Source organism: Hylaeus anthracinus, unplaced genomic scaffold, assembly GCF_026225885.1.
Source record: "Hylaeus anthracinus isolate JK02 unplaced genomic scaffold, UHH_iyHylAnth1.0_haploid 11994, whole genome shotgun sequence".
Taxonomy (NCBI): Eukaryota; Metazoa; Arthropoda; class Insecta; order Hymenoptera; family Colletidae; genus Hylaeus; species Hylaeus anthracinus.
In genome coordinates this window covers 1,180,392-1,199,204 of record NW_026534341.1, presented here as the reverse complement: position 1 = coordinate 1,199,204, position 18,813 = coordinate 1,180,392, and the positions used below count along the sequence as shown (strand labels likewise).

At 43.3% G+C, this 18,813-nt stretch overlaps 3 protein-coding genes across 5 annotated transcripts; 2 read left to right on the top strand and 1 right to left on the bottom strand.

The window, feature by feature from the left end:
* The first annotated feature begins 187 nt into the window (after nt 1-187).
* Nucleotides 188-3,656, top strand: LOC128888973 (exosome component 10). Its single transcript, XM_054146216.1, has 6 exons — nt 188-464; nt 543-788; nt 876-2,384; nt 2,518-3,044; nt 3,118-3,277; nt 3,356-3,656. Exons 1-6 carry the CDS (start codon nt 339-341, stop codon nt 3,407-3,409), a joined length of 2,622 nt encoding a protein of 873 aa, XP_054002191.1. The 5' UTR covers nt 188-338; the 3' UTR covers nt 3,410-3,656.
* A 137-nt stretch (nt 3,657-3,793) lies between these two features.
* LOC128888988 (phospholipase A1-like) lies at nt 3,794-6,483 on the top strand. 2 transcript variants are annotated; one of them, XM_054146240.1, is made up of 7 exons: nt 3,965-3,983; nt 4,066-4,364; nt 4,498-4,601; nt 4,675-4,982; nt 5,054-5,149; nt 5,247-5,492; nt 5,566-6,483. In XM_054146240.1, exons 2-7 carry the CDS (start codon nt 4,149-4,151, stop codon nt 5,637-5,639), a joined length of 1,044 nt encoding a protein of 347 aa, XP_054002215.1. In that variant the 5' UTR covers nt 3,965-3,983; nt 4,066-4,148; the 3' UTR covers nt 5,640-6,483. The 2 variants fall into 2 exon arrangements, with proteins under 2 accessions (XP_054002214.1, XP_054002215.1); XM_054146239.1 differs by having other exon boundaries at nt 3,794-4,364.
* LOC128888970 (uncharacterized) lies at nt 6,427-16,597 on the bottom strand. 2 transcript variants are annotated; one of them, XM_054146209.1, is made up of 10 exons: nt 16,548-16,597; nt 13,235-14,845; nt 12,400-12,999; nt 9,009-9,097; nt 8,846-8,925; nt 8,584-8,708; nt 7,973-8,437; nt 7,535-7,864; nt 7,266-7,418; nt 6,427-7,184 (listed from the first exon to the last, which is right to left on the bottom strand). In XM_054146209.1, the coding sequence occupies exons 2-10, from the start codon at nt 14,186-14,188 to the stop codon at nt 6,762-6,764; spliced, it is 3,219 nt and encodes a 1,072-aa protein (XP_054002184.1). In that variant the 5' UTR covers nt 14,189-14,845; nt 16,548-16,597; the 3' UTR covers nt 6,427-6,761. The 2 variants fall into 2 exon arrangements, with proteins under 2 accessions (XP_054002184.1, XP_054002183.1); XM_054146208.1 differs by lacking the exon at nt 16,548-16,597 and having other exon boundaries at nt 13,235-16,517.
* Between the last annotated feature and the right edge of the window lie 2,216 nt (nt 16,598-18,813).

Below are 18,813 nucleotides of genomic sequence, written 5' to 3'. Positions count from 1 at the left end.
CTAATTTTGGACTTGAACGCTGAGAACGGGGAACGGATAGATTAAATCGACTCTAGCGACATCTTTCGACGTCGCGTTCTACGATGTCACCACCACTGTTTTTCAACCGAGGGCGCTGCTGTTTACATTCGTTTTTATCACGTCGAGTCTTCCTGTCTTCGTCACCGCACAACTTTTGTATCTCGGGTCTCGCGACTCGCGTTGTGTTGTAGGTTGTAGTTGTACCAAGTTGTACACAACGTGCAAATTATTGGTTACGTTTCTCAAAAAGAGTACAAGAATAAGAATACGTGTTGTGATAACGATTAATAGGAAACCTGCGATTCGCGATCGACCAAATGGACCCTGCCGAGGACTGGAGTGGCAACTGCCAGCTGTCATCAGACAACGAAATACGAGAAAGCAAAAGCCAGAAAGTTAACCAAGTCATACCTGGATACCCTAATTTTGATGCTTATCTGCAGGTGAGTTTTAACTTTTCGAAATCGTGAATGTCGAAAGCTACGCTAAGAAAATCTCTATTGAATAATTATTTGTTTCAGCATGCATTCGATGCTATAAGAACTGGGATTAAAGCTGCCAATAACTTACCGATCGGATCGAACTATAGTTATTATTCGTGCTTTCCCAGTTTCCTTAACGCCAAAGATGAAAACGTCAAATTGACATTAAACGTTATGCAACACGTGTTAGGAACGGTGGGAATTAAAAATAAAATATCGCATCGTAGTATAGAAGAAAAGTTTGATCTTTTATTGGAAACGAACGACATACTCTTGGATAGAGCCGTAAGTTTATTTTTTTAATTGTTTCAAAGATTTTTCATATTCTCAAAGTTTCTTCTATATAAATATATATTATGTTGTCTGTCGTAGAATGCACTAATGGACAAGGAATGTGGTATTACTAAAAATTCTGAAGTAGAATTAGTGGTAACGCATACCAAACAACAAAGTATCAATGGTAGTTGGAACAGACAAACGTATGACGCGCCCCAGACTTCCGATAGTACACAATCGGTGCGGTTACTCGCAGGAAAAAATGTTCATAGACCTCAGCTAGCGTTTAAAGATAAAATTGACAATAGCTCTAAACCTTGGTATCCTAGGATCAAGGATAAACCAAATTCTTTAAAACCGTTAGCTATTTATTTGGAGGAGACTGAAAACGGAGAAGTGTTCAATCACCCGTACGAATACGAGTTAAACATGTTTACACCTTCCGACGACCGATTACAGAAATCCGAACCAGCAAAGTATAAATCTTTGGAAGAAACGCCATTAATAATTATTGAAAATTCATCCGATATTAAATTGCTACTCAAAGACCTAAAACGGTATAAAGAGATTGCGGTAGATTTGGAACATCATTCCTATAGAAGTTTCCAAGGAATAACTTGCTTAATGCAAATTTCAACGGGAGATAGTGATTATTTGATAGATACGTTATCGTTGCGATCGGAATTACACGAATTAAATGAAATCTTTACCAATCGTGCGATTCTAAAAGTATTTCACGGAGCCGATTTAGACATTCAATGGCTTCAAAGAGATCTATCTCTCTATGTAGTAAATATGTTTGACACTCATCAAGCCGCCAAACAGTTAAATTTGCCGTATTTAAGTTTAGCGTACTTATTGAAAAAATATTGTAACATAGATCCCAATAAACGTTATCAACTGGCCGATTGGCGTATTAGACCGTTGCCGGATGAACTTCAAAAATACGCTAGAGAAGATACGCATTATTTACTGTACATAAAGGACATTCTAAAAAATGCTTTAATAGATATCGCTGACGGACAGTCGAATATCTTAAAAGCTGTTTACAACAGGAGTACGGATATTTGTAAAAAAACTTATGTAAAACCGGTGTGGACCGAGGAAAGCTGTCTAAATATGTACAGAAAGACTCACAAAATGTTTAATAATAAACAGTTGTACGCTTTAAGAGAATTACATAAATGGAGAGATCTGACAGCCAGAGAAGAAGACGACAGTACCGCTTACGTTTTGCCAAATCATATGCTTTTGAATATAGCCGAAACGTTACCTCGCGAAATGCAAGGAATTTTGGCATGCTGCAATCCTATACCTCCCTTGGTTCGACAAAATTTATTAAAAATGCACAAAATAATATTAAAGGCTAGGGAACAACCCCTTATTAAACCTGTTCTCGAAGATCTCAGACAAAGATTAACTCACAGAAATCATATTACGAATTCGGAAACATGGATGTACTGTCCTCATGACATTCCGAGCGGCATGGAAGCAAGAGCCGATTTACCGTGTTTGTTAAACGAAGATAATGTATTGGAAACATCGATTTTGGATACTCTCGCGAAACATACGGTAACGGTGTTCGACAGTCCAGTTCCATCCGAGGTAAAGAAAAATAAATTTGATACATTGTACAAACGATTCTAGGACAATATTAATCCTTTGAGGGTCAAGGACCGATATATCGCTGCTCGAAGCTATAACTCTGCTTAAAAACATAATTTGCATCTTTTTCTAGGATGAGGAAACAACAAATGATGAACAGAAGAATGTTAAAAAGAAAAAGTTTATCTTTGTTAGTCCGTTTGAACGATACAAACGTGTTATACCTATGATAGCAGAAGAAGAAGCGCAAGAAAGGGAGCGGCTGAAGCAAGAAGAAGATCGTAAGAATAAAACCAAGACAGAAGCGGAAGAAATAGCTGAGAGTAAAAATAGAGTTTACAAACATTTTAAACAAGTTGCTCGAGTTGAGGCAGACGGAATCGTAACAACGCCCTCAAAAAAACCGTCGCAAATTTCTTTGGGCCAAATGCAGGGACGAAAAAGAAAACGAGACTCCGATATTAATAAACAAAATGAAACACGAGAAAAAATTAATGACGATTTATTAACGCCAGCTCCATCGTTGACGACTAAAATTGTCCAAAGCACAAAGAGGGAACCAGACGACGCTGAGAGTTTAGTAGATGAAGAAAGGAAAAAAGATAATCTAGCAAGAATTCAAGAGCAAGTTCCGGAAGATGATACTATTAATGCAATACGGTACTGTCACAAATATTACTTAACCATTTTTATCGATTATTAAATATACATTTCTTAAACATTTGATTCGTAGGATTCAAAGAAAGAAAGGAGAAAAACAATGTGTAATTAACGAATTACAAAGAAAAGGTCTAATGCCAACGAAAGATTTCAATTATGAAGCGGTAGATTTTAGTAGTTTCCAAGGAGGTAGCAAAAATGTATCTAACCAAGTAAACTTCAAACAAACAATGGTAAAAATGTGTGTTCGTTCGTTTTTCTATTAACTAATAATAAAAAAAACACTAACATATCGTTTCGTTTATTTGTAGAAAAAGCAAAAAGAGAAGAAACGGAAACGGAAGAAGCAAAAATTAAATATATAAATTGTAATATAATTGAACTGCAGCTTGATAGTATTTATGTAAAAGCATATTATACTTTCATACTACATAAATAGATCTAATACAATTTTGTATGTATGATAAAAATTCATAAATTATACGCAAACCTATATTTCCTGTTATACTATATACAAATAGCATGTAACTGTAACCAAAATTGTTATTATAATTATATATTTTGAATAAAAACAAAGTAGGTACGTGCGTACCAATTACAAGTAAACTTACATTTTTTTGTTTCTCTTAAACATAAATAATGTAAAAGTGATCTTTAAAACATCTTAATATGTAATTGTTTCACTTGAAGCTAGTAATGATGTAATCTCTGTTATCAATCGTTAGGTCATGGTTTCAACTATTTGATGTAAACATCATTTTGATGTAAACATCTATAGGAAGATCAAATGTACAGTTGCTTGCAAATGTAACTAAAAATTTAACATGAAAAATGGTGTCTTTCATTTTTATGTTTGTTCTAATTAAACTGACCTTACTTTCTACCGCATGTAATAATGTTTTAGAAAAAAGTGCAAGTGCAAATACAAGTTTGGATTCTGTTGGTGAAATTTCATCGATTAATTATAGAACCAATTTAACAGATTTTACTTTTACACTTTCCAATTCATCTGGCTTTATAGACACTCGTAAAGAGTCTAAATCGAACCAAGTTGATTGCTTCGGTTTGGGAAAAACATTGGCTGCTACTTTGGAGTGGTTTTTTATGAGTAAACCTAATGGGACAAATGCTTTGGATGTCCAATTCTTTCTGTCTTCGAGAAAACAATCTCAACGTGTTCAAGTAATGGTCGGCAAACAATTTGGGTTAGAATGGACAGATTTTCAAATTGGACGAGAAACAATAATAATAGTTCATGGGTTCTTATCGCATGGACAACAATCATGGATTAGCAACTTGGAACAATCATTTCTCCAATGGGTATATTGATACATTATTTCGAAAGTGCCGTCGATTACATCGAAATTAACAATTTCATGTGTTTTTATATCGTTATTATTAGTGCATCCTTTTTCTGCTCAAAGAAAAATTAAACAGCTTCTTTGTTTTCTAGAACGATGTTAATGTCGTAGTGGTAGATTGGAGTACCGGTGGTAATACTTGGAATTACTACAAAGCAGCAGTTAATACAAGGGTGGTGGGATATCAAATTGCAAGGTCTACTTTGTACAGTTTTATAAATATCACATTGGCTATACATGCGTCTCGAAATGCTTATTATTTTATAAAGATTTTTAGGCCACATAGAGAATGCAACGAGCATTCGTAATACATCTGCCGCCGATATTTGGGGACCTTTACATTTGGTGGGTCACAGTCTTGGAGCGCATATTTGTGGTTTTACCGCGAAAGAATTAAAGAGAAGACAGAGTAAATGGAAAGTTGCAAGAATAACAGGACTCGATCCTGCGCAACCTTGTTTCAAAAATGCAGACTCCACCGTAAAACTTCACAAGTCCGATGCACCATTTGTCGATATCATACACACCAATGGCAAATTGCTTACCGAAATTGGGTTAGGCTTACCAGAGCCTATAGGTTGGTGACAGTTCCTTAGATAGTTCCTTATGCCGTCTCTTGCGTTACATACACATTCCTTTTGTTGTCAGGTCACGTTGACTTTTATCCAAACGGTGGCAAAAGTCAACCTGGTTGCGTAAAAATAGATTCTTCGTATTTCGAATATTTACCAATTCCTCTTCGAGGTGAGTATTCTCAATATACATTAATGTTTTTTTTTTTTTTAATATTTGTTTTATCATTGAAGTTTCGTATTTTGCTGAAATACCTGTACGCTTTCAGTAATTAATAAGTCTATATGCAGTCACGGGCGTTCGTACATTTATTTGACGGAATCTTTAATATCCGACATTAAACATAATTGCACTTTCTGGGCGCATCATTGGGATTTATCGTATCGAAGCTTAGCGGAAATTGCGGAAGAGCCTTGCAATAAAAATATTTGTACCGAAATGGGCATAAATGCAGTGAATTATCCTCAACGGGGAACGTTCTTTGTTGCTACTTCGAACGGTGTACCATTTTGTAGTAAGTTACGATACGCCAAAGAAGTACGTCTTTATAATTTATCTTAACGACGGATGTTTCTTATATTTTTTAGTTAACAATACTCGCATCATCGACGAAGTAATAATTCAGTTGGAAAAGGATCATGAAAACGAACTCGACGATTAAGATTCACCAATGAATTAATAATATATATATATATATATATATATACATATATTATTGATTTATAAATAAGTTCTCTGTACTTAAAATTACCATTACATGCGATTCTTAAATTACTAACGTCTTCTAAATGTTATTTACAATTGGATTTCCACTAATCAAACGAGTTATGTACATTTCACGTCGTTTAATTTAATTCGCAATCGCTACGTAAAGAAATAATCTACAGAAAGTTGCGAAAGTGAACGAGTGTTTCTGTACGCTTTCATGTCGGTCGTACACTACTCTTACGTTATATCGTAGTGACTTTATGAAATGTTTTCTGTGACGGCATCGTAAAATCATTTCACCCTTTTAAGTTTTCCTTTAATACGTTATTTAAATCTAAATAAACGCTAGGCTAAGCTACCATATATTTAAATTTCAACTTTTCCCGGTATTTTCGCTCAAATGAATAGCCATCTAGCGTTCAAGAGACCGAACTAATTTTCGGAGTTTGGTCAGCGCTTCTATCGGGAAAACGATGCCGTCGCAGACTGCACGTCACCAGTTAATAAAGATTAACAATAGGCGCAGCGTTACATCGTATCGCGGTACTGTAGTTTACATCGATACTATACGTTAATTATAAATTATAAAATGTTGATCATAAAATCAGAAGGTAGTATTTCGTTGCACGAATATGTTCCAGATTACGATTCATCGTTATTTCGAATACGTTGATTTTATTTCTTGTGTTGCGCGGTTTACAAAGTCCTAACTGCTAGTATTGGCACTTTAATAACGTAAATAAATATCTGTTTACTAAATAGTTGTCTTTTAGAAACGATACCGATCGTATGACACGCGATAACATCGGATTGTTTTAGCCGTGAATTAAATTTAAATATAAAAAAAGTAACACGCGTACATATATAGTATGTATAATTCTAAACAGTCAAAGTTAACACGTTTACGAAAAAAATGTGTTAGACTTTCGATCCCAGTGTGCTTTGGTAGCTTCTCGATCGATTCGATCGTTACGTTTAAATTGCAATTCGTATAATGCTTTGTTTGCAGGAAGAAAAAGAAGAAGAACCGATGCTGATATTTCGGAAACTTAAAGGAAGAAATGTTGCGATCGAATCAATGAATAACTTGTACGTATGTGGCTGGAAATATTCCAGTTCGACCTCTACACTCACCTATCCACCAACCGTCCGGTTGCTTCTGATGCACCGTTATCAAGTCTCCAGGGCTTAGACTAAGCTCGTCGTTTAGATTCGCCGAGTACTGATAGATCGCCCTACACTGTTCCGTTCCGTCGGTTTTGCTCGTTGTCTCGACAACGTCGACGTCTTGACTATTGTTATTATCTTCGGAATGGCTACTGAACTCGTCGAAATCGCTAAAGTCATCTTCGTCGGGTGGATTCTCCGAATTTCCATCGCCGGCCGTTCGATCGGCCCAATGACGACTCTCGGTTTCGTGATCCTTTGCGAGATGAACCTCTATCTCGTCTTCGTCGTCCTGAAACTCAAACGATTCGTTCTTTGCCCAAGAAGGAACCTGGAAGAAAAACCGTCGATTTAATCTCGCGTTCTACGAATTGCTGTCGTCTAAAAACTCTATAAGACAGCGTACACGTACCTTAAGAACACTTTGCTGCAAGCCCTGCTTGTCTCTCGACACTAGAATATGTTCCGACAAGGGATGCTTGCCTCGTTTGCTGCCTTCCACTTCCGCTAATGTCCCTCCAACTTTATACCTCGCTGCCTGTAGGTATAGTAACATGGAGCGCATCTAAATAAAGGAAAAGAAATAAAAAGAAAAGAAAGGAAAAGAAAAAGATATAGCGAAACGAAATGGTTTCGTATAATTGAACGGAAATGGTATGGAATAAAAAATGACCGACGTACGTGGTGCAATTTTTCGGTAACATTTTGCGTACTCTCGTCCGCTGCGAACGCCGGCGTAGCGATGAAAGCTCTATGAAGCGTTTCCAAACCCTCCCGTCCGCGTCTTTCTCGTTCCAAGTCTTGTCTGATCAAGTGAAGAACTCTCACCAACGCTTGTTTTCGACGTTCCCTGTTCATCGCGAGAGTAACGTGCTCGGCGTAAAAGTCTGGCAATAGCTGCTCCGAGTTACAACCGTCGTTACTTTCTACTCTGCGTATGAGATTCTTTAAAATTTCAACGTCTTGCGATACGTTGCAGCTGCGTACCGGGCCTGCCAATCGATCCGCATTCTGCAAGTAACAGAACGGTTGGTAAAGAATTCGGTTGATACGAGGTGATTCGGTGGAATAGGGAACGATCGATCGATCGCTTAAAGACAAAGGAGTTGTCCGCGTTACCTGTTGCAGACGGGGAGCGAGAGCTTGCAGGTGCGCCAGGTAAACGTTGGCGAGATCCTTGAGGGCGCTTAATCGTTCTTCCTCGAGGAGTTCCATTTGTTTGACTCCCTTCTTCACCGTGCTTTCATATTCGAGCCTGGCTCTCTCGGCTCTCACGCTCACCGTGTAAAACTCCGTGTCCGCCCTACGAGACGAGTCTTCGGCCTTTCTCCTTCTCGCCTCGAGCTTGGTAGCTTCCTTCTCCGTCATATGATGGTTCGACGATTTGTTATTACTCTGCTGGCTCTGGCTGATCGATTGTAGCCTCGCTAGATCTTGCAGTCTCTCATTTTCTCGAGCGCAAGCGAAACTTTGCTTTTTACTTTTCGTCGCGACGTTGCGCCACTCGTGAAGAGACTTTCCAGCTTTGTCCACGGAATTCTCCACGGATTTCCGCGAGCGTCCTTGAGCCTCCGCTACTCCTACCTACGAACAACGTGTTGTGGTTAATGAGTTCGACGATTTGAGCTTTAGTCTCAATAATCAAATATTCGCATTCGCGCACTTGAAACTCTCTTATTCTTATTCTCTCTCGGAATTTGTATAGAAACTTAATAAAAATGGTAACGTACTCGGAGTGGTTTGGCGATCTGCTCGTCGAGGGTGATGCCCCATAGTCTGTGGGCTTCCGCGGCAGCCTCCATTTCTTCGCCGACGCATCTCCATGCCTCGTTTACACCTCCGCCGCTATTGCCACCTGCGTTACGAAAGATCAGCCGCGATCAAAAATTACATTCCTTACACCTCCGGATTTCACCGTATACCGCGACACCCGACGATGTCGTTTCAACGAGTTTCTACTATTCATTTCACGACCCGCGCCTCTCGACCTACCTTGGTCCTTTGTACACGCCTTCGTCAATTTGTTGCTCAGTTTCGTGAGTCCTTTGGCATACGTTGCTTCCAGCTCCGCTCTGAAATAACCACGTACCAAAGGTCTTATCGTTAGCCTTTCCGTCTTTGCAGAAATACGTATTTCGCCTCGAAGATTACCTACCTTTCGTGGAGAATCGACGCTAACTCCTTGCAGAAATCACCGCCCTGTTTCACGAACCTTCGGACATCTTCGAATCCGCCTTGTCCACCCTGCGACCAGAAATGCGTTCAACGTTAATTCTTCTCTTTCCGCGCAAAGAACAGCACTTGGAAGTAGTTCGTTCTACGCTCGAATAATTCGAGTACTCGAAGGGAACGCAGAAAATAGCGGTAACCACGCACCGTAGCTCGACAGATGCAACATTTCTATTTCTAACGTCCTACGGTTCAATTACGATCATTTCCATCGCCGATACATCCACGCAGATTTCAGTTTCCGGAGCGCGTACTCGTGCTCGAAGAGAAAAGAAATTTACGGTGGATAGCTTCCGTCTCACCTGCTCATCAATATCGGCATAGTTTTTCGAGCGTCGCGGTCACGGCCGTATTCGATTCGTAGCATTCTCGAAAATTCATTCGATCCAACGAACGCGGTGCGACTTGGACGCATCCGGCGACGTTAATCTTCGATTTCAACTTATCGCGGAGAATTAAGAATGATCTGCCTGGCGCGTTCAACGTCTAGGGCTCGTCGAGTACATTTCTCGTGATAACGTGGATCTTCTTACGCGTATAAACGATTTCTTGACGGCGCGCTTTCACGTGCACGATTCATTTCTCGCTATAGTCTTGAAAGTTGGACAGCCGAGCTACCGGTTCGCGAAAACTCGTAAACTTATGAATCGATAAATAACGATAGCGACGTTGATGAACGACAGCTGCAAAAATTTTGATTAAAAGACTGAAGGACTACTAGGTCAGATTTGTCTATGCATCCAAACTTTCGTTTCGGGTACGTTGTCGGATAAGGTGTACGTATCGCGATTCAATTATGCGGGTATGAGTTGCGTACGCTTACGAGACTTTTCGTTGCGCGAACACTTTCGATTTCTATCAAGCTTCCAAACAATACAAAAAAAATGAGTATCCATAGAATATCTTTGCGAAACGGTAGGTGTCGATCGAAACATTAATTGCGAATACGTAAGTCGAAAATTGAAACCGGTACCAAGACTTGGTAAATAAACCGGTCACCGACAGATGTAAAATTGTACATTTTTGCAGGTTTTGCTAGATGCATGTACGTCATCTGGAATTTCCTGCACGTTACGAGCAGTCCTGCGCTCTTGCGTTCGAAATATTTTTCTCCGATAACAACCGGATCGAAGAAAATCTATCGAAAATGTCATTTGGAGCGTTACTGGCCGGTGCCGGTGCCGGCACGGGTGTTACGCTCGAATCAACCTTCCGCGTGGCTTTCGTAAACTTGTAGCTCGACGAGTTTCCATTCGTCGCGTCGCGTCGGTTAAATCATTTTTTCAACGTTCTGGTTTGCATCGAGCACTCGAGTTTAATTTCGTTCCGCCTCTTTCTACGCGTTAAACGTTCGTTTAGAGCGACAACGCAGTCGTCGATTTTTCTCGCGAACGTAACGCGATAGCTGCTATTTTCTCTCGTAAATAGGACGAGGAGAAATGTCGCCGAACTAACAATAAACGTACGATTGGCTTGCCAGAATTACTAACCCTTGGACATCGCGAGCTTGGCTGCGTATGATACTCGTACGTAGACTTGTTACAAATGTTACGTATTTATCGATTTATGGAATGAAAATTGGAGACGCACGTAAAATCGTAAAGTAAAGTTAGTTGTCGCGAAAACGATGAAATAAATCATTTTCTACTTTCGCAACGCGTAGGATGTAATTCCAAAGAAGCTGGCCAGGTTACTTTTCTACCTCGTTTTAATATTAGCGTGTCCGCGATCGCGAGAGAAGGATTAATCAAGTATCGCTCGGAGAAAGATCAACTTTCTTACGATCCGTCTCTTTCGACGACGAGCAGAGTTCTCTCTCCCGATGAAAAATTCAACGGTCGCGCAGAGATTTCCAAGGCGACGAATTAGTTGGCCTTTGACAAAGCTGGATACGTACGTACGTAAGAATAAAGTGTATCGACGCAGTCGGTGTCGAAACCGTGTAAAGTAAAAGGTTAATCGATACACGTTAGCTTGGATATTATAATATACGTGATACGTAACCACTAACCACGGTCTCGGAAGAAATGGACTCGCGTGCGCAACAAGTGGCGTACAGATCGTACAGTAAGAGCTTCCTACACTTCTACCCGCGCCGACAACTTTTCAAACGGACCCGTAAACATCGCGTACATCGTCTTGTCGAGCACCCAACAAACCTCTGGTAAGTTGGCTTAGGGCAGGTGTAATCGAACCCGGACAAACTAGGGAAAACGATTACTAAATCAGGAACCACCGACACGCGTACGATCGTTTTACACTTTCACCTCGATATCTCGAAGACTAAATTCTGGAAATTCTCCAAATATGGATTAAAGTTTCGGAAACGTACCTCGAAGCTCGAGAAGCTAGCGTGCAACTCGAGACGAGGCGCGAGACTCGGAAAACACTCGGAGGGATTTCTCGAGAGTTGGCGTAGTTCGATAAACGTGTAACGTAATTCGTTGGCAAGTTACAGACTCTTAGAAATGTTCGTTAGGCGGCGTGTTCGTAAAAGCGTAACGATGGAAAAGCGAGACATCGTCGAACGAATATGACCGACGAAATCTCGAACGTTCGAAGATCGGTATCGATGTGCACGATTCTTCCTTTCCCTTTTACGATTCCCGACTTCCTCGACTTCCTCGAGTTGGGTTCACGCGACACGGTGAAATCGCAGAGGTCGCGGTTACCGTCGCCCTCGTCTTCGCCGTAGCTGTGTATTAAACGCGGGGCTCTCAGGATTGCCCCCGCGGGAAGACGTCGTTACCACGGCTTTCCTTTTCTACGCTCAATTTTCCACGCGTTCCTAACAATTTCTACGATTACCTCGTATTTTTCGCGCGCACGCGCGTTCCGAGGCCGCCTCGGAGCCAGGAGAAAACAAATGTCAATGACACAGCCTGAATTCGATGCTTCTCCGCGGATTTAGCGATGGGAACGAAGACCTCGCGAACAACGATAGCTACGATGCCGACCAAGAGGTGCTTAGTATATCGGCTAGAAGAAGTATATTGGCTTACGCCCCGAAGTCTCGGATGGTATAGATATCTCATTCGTACTTGAAACGGAGATGAACGCGCGAAAATGAAGAAGTACACGCAAACGAGGGTACGCGAAACAAAGTCGGTTATTTTCTCCGTCCAACTTTCCCACACTTTCCATGCTTTGATAGTTTGCTCCGAACCGTAATACAGTCGTCTAGATATCGTTATTTCGTACGAACACGTACGAAAAGAGTGTCAAGGGCTGCGTCAAAGAATAGTTGGGCGTGTGCGATTAGGCGTTACGGGTGGAACGAAAGGAAACGTTTCACGAAGCAAAATAGAACAATGTACCTCTTCGGTCTCGTGAACGTGCAGCAGATGAGTGGAGGCCATTAACCCTCTGATTGACCCCAGCATTCTTTTCTTAATTGGGCCAGCTTTTCGAACATGATCCCTGGCTGCATCTCCGTCTCCGTCTCCGTCTCCGTCACCGTCCATCTCCTCGTTTTCCGTATCGAAGCACAGCTTGTCCATGCTGAATGAGACCGGAGCGAAATGTTTTTTAGCGTCGACGTTAAAAACGTTATCGGAACTGCCAACTTTCCTTCTCAATTTTCTCGAATCGTTATTTGGGTCGGCGTCGTCAGCGATATTTTTCATCGAAACGGCAGCACTTTCGGGAGAAGAGGTAACGTTTTCCTCCGAGACAGCGGCCAACCCGAACTCTTCGACCCTTGTGATCGATCCAAGCTCCTGCGTCCTCGCTTTGGTCAGATCGTAGGACGCTGTGCTTTTGCTCTTGGAAACTCTCGGGACTCGAGCATCTTCAGCGAGGGCACCAACGGCTTGCAATCTCGCGTGTTTGATCACGATCTCGTTGATCTTGGAGGTTTCGTCGCGTATCCAACTCGTCATTTTATCCCATGCTTTTCCCAGTCGATGTTTCTGCAACTACAACGACACACCCGTAGACGCGCGATCGATCTCTCGATGGACCGTTCCAGCTCCGACGAGAACAGAACGTCCAACGATCGGCAATCGAACGTGGCGATAAATCGTTCCCTTTACTCTTTTTTACTCGGACAAATCCGATATGTGACAATTACTCGGGCAAATCGACGCGTTCGATCGTTGTCGCCAAGTCCGATCCGACCGTGGTCGTTCTACGTATAGCGCGTACATGTACCTTGGAATGTCTGTTTCGACGAGACACGTTCGAGGGAGGTTCGTTCGAGCACTCGGGATCCGAATACGATCCAGACATCGAAGCGATTCCCGCGTCGCCGTCGTATTCGGCCTCCGACATTCCGTAACATTTCCGCTCGGATCTCAACGACCTTGCCGATCGTATCGCACGCCGATCCAGTCTTTTCGCTGGTGAATCGGTTTTGGCGATCGTTCGATCGTTCGCCTTTTCCCGCGCGATCAATTTCTCCCGTTCGAGCGCGTCGCGTGGCTCTTTCGAGTCTCCGTGCATTTTCCTCGGGACGTCGATAGATCCCGCATCGACTTCTTCCTGGCTCGCGCGTTGAATTTCGTTACCGTCGGCATCCGTTTCGTCCCGACTTTCGATCACTTTCTCGGTCTCGTTTTCGTCCCGAATGTACGAGCTCTTAGGAAAGTCGTACAGCTGATTTCGCGACGACGTAGACGTGTCGCGACCTTCGCTCGACGTTCCATCGATCTCGGACGTACGAGGCAATTTCTCGTCGGCGTGCACGAAACTGAAGCTGATGCTCGGTACGCCGTCTTGATCGGTTTTCACCGACGTGATCGCGGTCAGTTCCACGGTGTTTCTGTGCCGTTTTTCTTGCCTGCTGCGTTCGGTGTCCAACGGCAGGCTTTCGTTCGCGTAAAGATCGAACTTTGTCTCTTTATCGCGCTCTGTTTCGGGACTGTCCGCGAGCATCATCCGCCGGTCTTGGTCGACGGCACCGAAAGCGTTCGCATCGTTGGTCGCGGCGGTTACCTCGGGCTTGTTTGCCTCGTTTGCATCGGGAAACTCGTGGCAATGTATTATCACGGGAACGGGAACGTCGTACCAGATCGTGGTGGAATTGTCGGTGTCGCCGTTACCTCTCGACGACGATAATTTTCCGACCGACTTGAAGGAAGACCACGCGTGTCTCGCTTCTTCCATTTTTCTCTCGTAAGCTATGACCGATCGAGTCCTCGTCTACTTGGACGAGACATCGAAAGTATCGTTTTCATGTAAACTCGCGATACTCGGCATGGTTCGTCGAACGCCGAGAAACGTTTACCGTCGCGATACGTGACGTAACGCGTAAACGCTAAACGGTTATTTTATTATCGTTATCACGACATGATTATCGCTGTTGCGCTAAAACAACCATCGGAACTCGCCTCTTTGTAACTATCGGTTCCAATTTGCAATTTGCAGCAAACGATAAGAATCATTTCGAATTCCAAGGTCCGGCGTAAACGTGGACGAGTACGCGTTTAGCGTGAAAATTCGCTTCGATCGGGGAACCGTTCAACCGACATGACACCCGCTATCCGTACGGCTAGCGGATAAGGATGGAACGAGCGCAAGCGTTTCGAGAACGGTCGCACACCTCGGTCACTCGGAGCACTGTTACGTAAACGATCCACCGGTGGCTATCGTTGAACTTTTCTGTCCTAATTTCGCGATTTATCGTTTTTTCACCTTCGGTCGTCGTTTATCTCGTCGCCCCTCTGCTCCACTCGGCTCCCCTCGGCTCTCTACTTTACTCCAAACCGCGTTACCGATAGTTGACTAGATCACGGAACGATTCCACGTTCGAGAAGGTTACATCTAGCGAACCACGATTTTACTTGTTATCGTTTCTCTGCTTTATACGGTGCATTACGCGCAAATCTTTCAAACCAGTGCGATAAACCGATCGAATCGAACGCGACGACCACGCCTATACCTATACCTATACCTATACCCATTTTACGTTCGTATATCGAGAAAGAATCGATCGCGTACGTCGTGGTATCGTCACTGAAAACTGACACTTTGTTTTTCCGTTCTAGCTGGGAAGAAGGAGCGAACAGGTGGTCGCCATTCGAGAATCGAGGCACCGCGTACGAGTTCAGAGTTCCGCTACTCGATCGCGTTAATTGCTTCGATTCAACGCGAACAGTCGTTTTCGCGACGAGTTGATAACGACTGTACCAAATACACACCGCTATCCGACGCCGATGTTTGCTGTCGTCGCTCCGCGAATTAGGCGTGTAAACTCGCGTGACGCGCGGAACGGTGACGCCCGAGCACGTCAAGAGTCGTCGCGAATTACAAACGGAATCAATCCGTCCACCGACTACTCGAAAACATCGAAACACGCTGCACCGTTCGGTGAACACGTAGTTGACAGCAGCTGGAAACCACGGCCGAGGTTTTTAATCGTAACAAGGAATCCGAGAACGGGGAAAGAACGACAGTCCGTGATCCGTTGTGTTTGTGCGACAACGTTCCAGCCGTGACTGGATTCACGCTGGAAACCACATTATACAACGGCGCCGAACAATTATATCCGTATTATATCGCGTAGACACATATTGCACAATCGGGCACGGGGCAAACGCAAACGGTGCACCGTGCCGTACCGCGACAAAAATAAGACGCGTCTGCTTCGCGTGAAAATGTAATCGCTCCGATAATAGCTCGTAAAACCTCCTCGCGATGGCAGCATTTAACTCGTCACTTTTTTTTTTTTCACATTCGAAACGTTTCATTTCAAACTCTTCGATCGCACGCTTGGAAAAGTACAAGTCTCGCGATTGGTAAAAAAAAAAAAAAATGTGACCGAACGAGTCACGTGAGACGGTTCGCGTAAACAAGCCAACGATCGGGTTCGTAGTTTTTACCTGACGAGTACACGCCGTCGTCGGCAGATTTACGTTCCTTGGAATCACGGTTCGCGAACAAGTACGCAAGAGATGTTACGCGAGTATGACAAGCACGCGCGTAAAAAAGTTGTCTCCGAGCCGACCGAATCGTCGACGATTGATTCAATCGTCGACGAGGTAAATTCGTCGAGTAACCTTCGCGACGCGTCCCAACGAACGCACTGGGAACACTATCGATGACGCAACACCACGGTAGACGACGAAGGCTTTTCCAAATAATCAAAGAAACGAGTAAAACGACGCGTTCGTTGAGAGAGGATGTTGCTCGTAACGCGATTGCTCGTTACGATACGCGATGAACGCGATGAACGCGAACGGGAAGACGAAGATTTCTCTTTCTTTCGAAAGGGAGAGATGCAGACGGAACGTGAAGCGCGGTGCATCGCGATTCGCGAACGCGCTGCGAGCTACGAGCTTACGAGTCGCGCTACTCGCGCCCGCTCCGGTGCGTAATGCACGTTAAACCGTAACGCTCCGAAATGAATGCGACGACAAGTAGATAGACGGTTTAACCGTTCGCGGGTAACGCGTTTCTAGGCGGGAGGTTATTCGTTTTCTTTCTGGATTATATTTAGCTTCCTTCCGCGCGACACTTGCGTTACCGAAACATGGTGTACACGTGCGGCTCCTCTAACTTGTAACTTAACGCCGATAAAGGCTCGCGCACAACTGGCCCGTCGACGTCGCGTCGCCTGCATTTCTTAAACTGCGCGTGCAACTTCTGTGACCGGTTCGCGGGATCGTACCGGTTACACCGTACAAATTGTCGACACCCGAAACGAGCAGACCGATCCTAGACTCTGTTTAGAAATTACTCTCTTCCCCTCCCTTTTCTTTTCGTAAGACATCGTACGAATCGATCGACACTCGCGACAGAATAAACTTCCATTTCGATTTCGATCGCGTGCATCCGCTTTCACGAATAATTGAATTTTTTATCCAACCCGTAACCTCTCGGAATGAGATTTCTTAAACTTTCTCGACCGTTGCTGGTTTGTCGAAAAAGCGTATTCTGCGCAAAAGATGTAGACGGTGTCTAGGCGTACTAGGATTCGAGCCGGAAACAATCATTCGTTAACGACTGCGAACTCGTATTGTAACAGCATCTATAGATTTACATTAGCTGATTATTTCTGCGAAACTTATAGTTTCCAAGATATCCGGCGTTATAGGGTGCTAATAGTTGTTGTCCCACCCTGTATTTACGTGCAATATTTAAGGCGAACCATTCGAAAGCGGAAATAGCACGAAACGACAAGATTGCGTACGTATACTCAAGGTGAGAGCCAGCACGTAAAATAACGTAATACGTTACGTAAGAGAATATTCTTGTAAATCGTGACAACTACGTATCTGGATACGATATCGATAACACGTAAGACGTTCGTCGATGACAGATCGAAACGACCCACCGTTTTTCGTCTTAGTTAAATCCACCGTTATCCAGATATGCAAACAAGTTCGATTTCGTAGCTATCGTATCGTCGTGTTATCGCATTTATTAGAATTCGCCGGGAAAACTATCCCCATTTTTCATCGCTATTTGTTCCTACTCGATGTTAGACTCGATGTTAGACTCGATGCGTACAATTCAGATGACGGGACTACGAGACCATCGCGAGCTGCTCCGTCGGCGTCGATGAAAACAGAACCTGACGCGATCGATGGCGCAACTACGACGAATCCGAGCACGTGTGTCGTATCCGGTAAAACGGAAAGGAAACACCAGCTTCTCGCGAAATAAAAGACGATGCAAGATCACGTAGATTACGCACGACGAACAACACGCGTCTACTTACAGCAAGATTCCGAGAGATCATCGGACAAATGCAGCCAGAAAGCCAATGACATTTGGAACGCATCCTACTACCGGTCATCCACCTTCTTCCTCGATCGTACTCGCCCTCGCATTCGCGTTCCAAACTCAACGTAGCCAACTTTAATATTTAAATCGTACACGCGTAAGCGTCTAATTCGAACCATTCGATCTATCTCGAATCAAAGGTACCGAGACGAAAATTATTCGAGGCGTTCGTTAGATATCGCGAGAGGTATAAAATACGACTGAAGCGAGGCCAAAGTAAAAACGGTGGTCAAACCAAATCACAAACTGATACCGTTTATAACGTACACTCATTCCGTAAGTACGTACATTCTTATCGGATGATCCATTGTTTTATCCGATCTGACGTTTTTTTCTTCGATACGAAATTGCAAAATATCGTACGTCTTATCGGCAACGCGATGATCATTTCATGAAATTTACGAACCGTTCGTCGGGTCATCGTTTGGTCTCGTCACTTTTCAATGTTTCGATTAGTCAACGATGCTTAACGATATCTGCCGAAGATAAGAATACCGGAAACACGGCCGAAACTTGTCGAGCGATTGCACGAGGACACCGATGGGTCCTTGTTACGAGTTGTCTATGTCGTTAAACCAAACTTACGTAGGCAAGTTTTAAAATGGCAGAGACGGCCATCGTTACGCGTACTCGAGATTATACAATTCGAGTAGCACCAATTCGCACATATTTATTAAACGGTGTCACGATGCGACAAGGCTGAATCGTGATAAATCGTTGACGAGAACGAGAGTCGGTGTGTTTGCGCGATCCGATCGGTATTGGAAATAATTGAAAACGATCGAAGAGAATTCGAGGAATCGAAGTTGCATCGAATAGAAATAACGAACGGTGGTACGCGTTTCGTGTAAGAATCGATACGAGTTCATCGAATAGCGGTCTCGTAATGATATGGAGACGAGAATGAACCGGAAACGAGCCGTCAACCGGAACGAGGTTCTTTCGCAACGCATTCGAGCTACGTACAAGCTTCGTAATAAAATGTGACCCCAGCGAACTCTTCC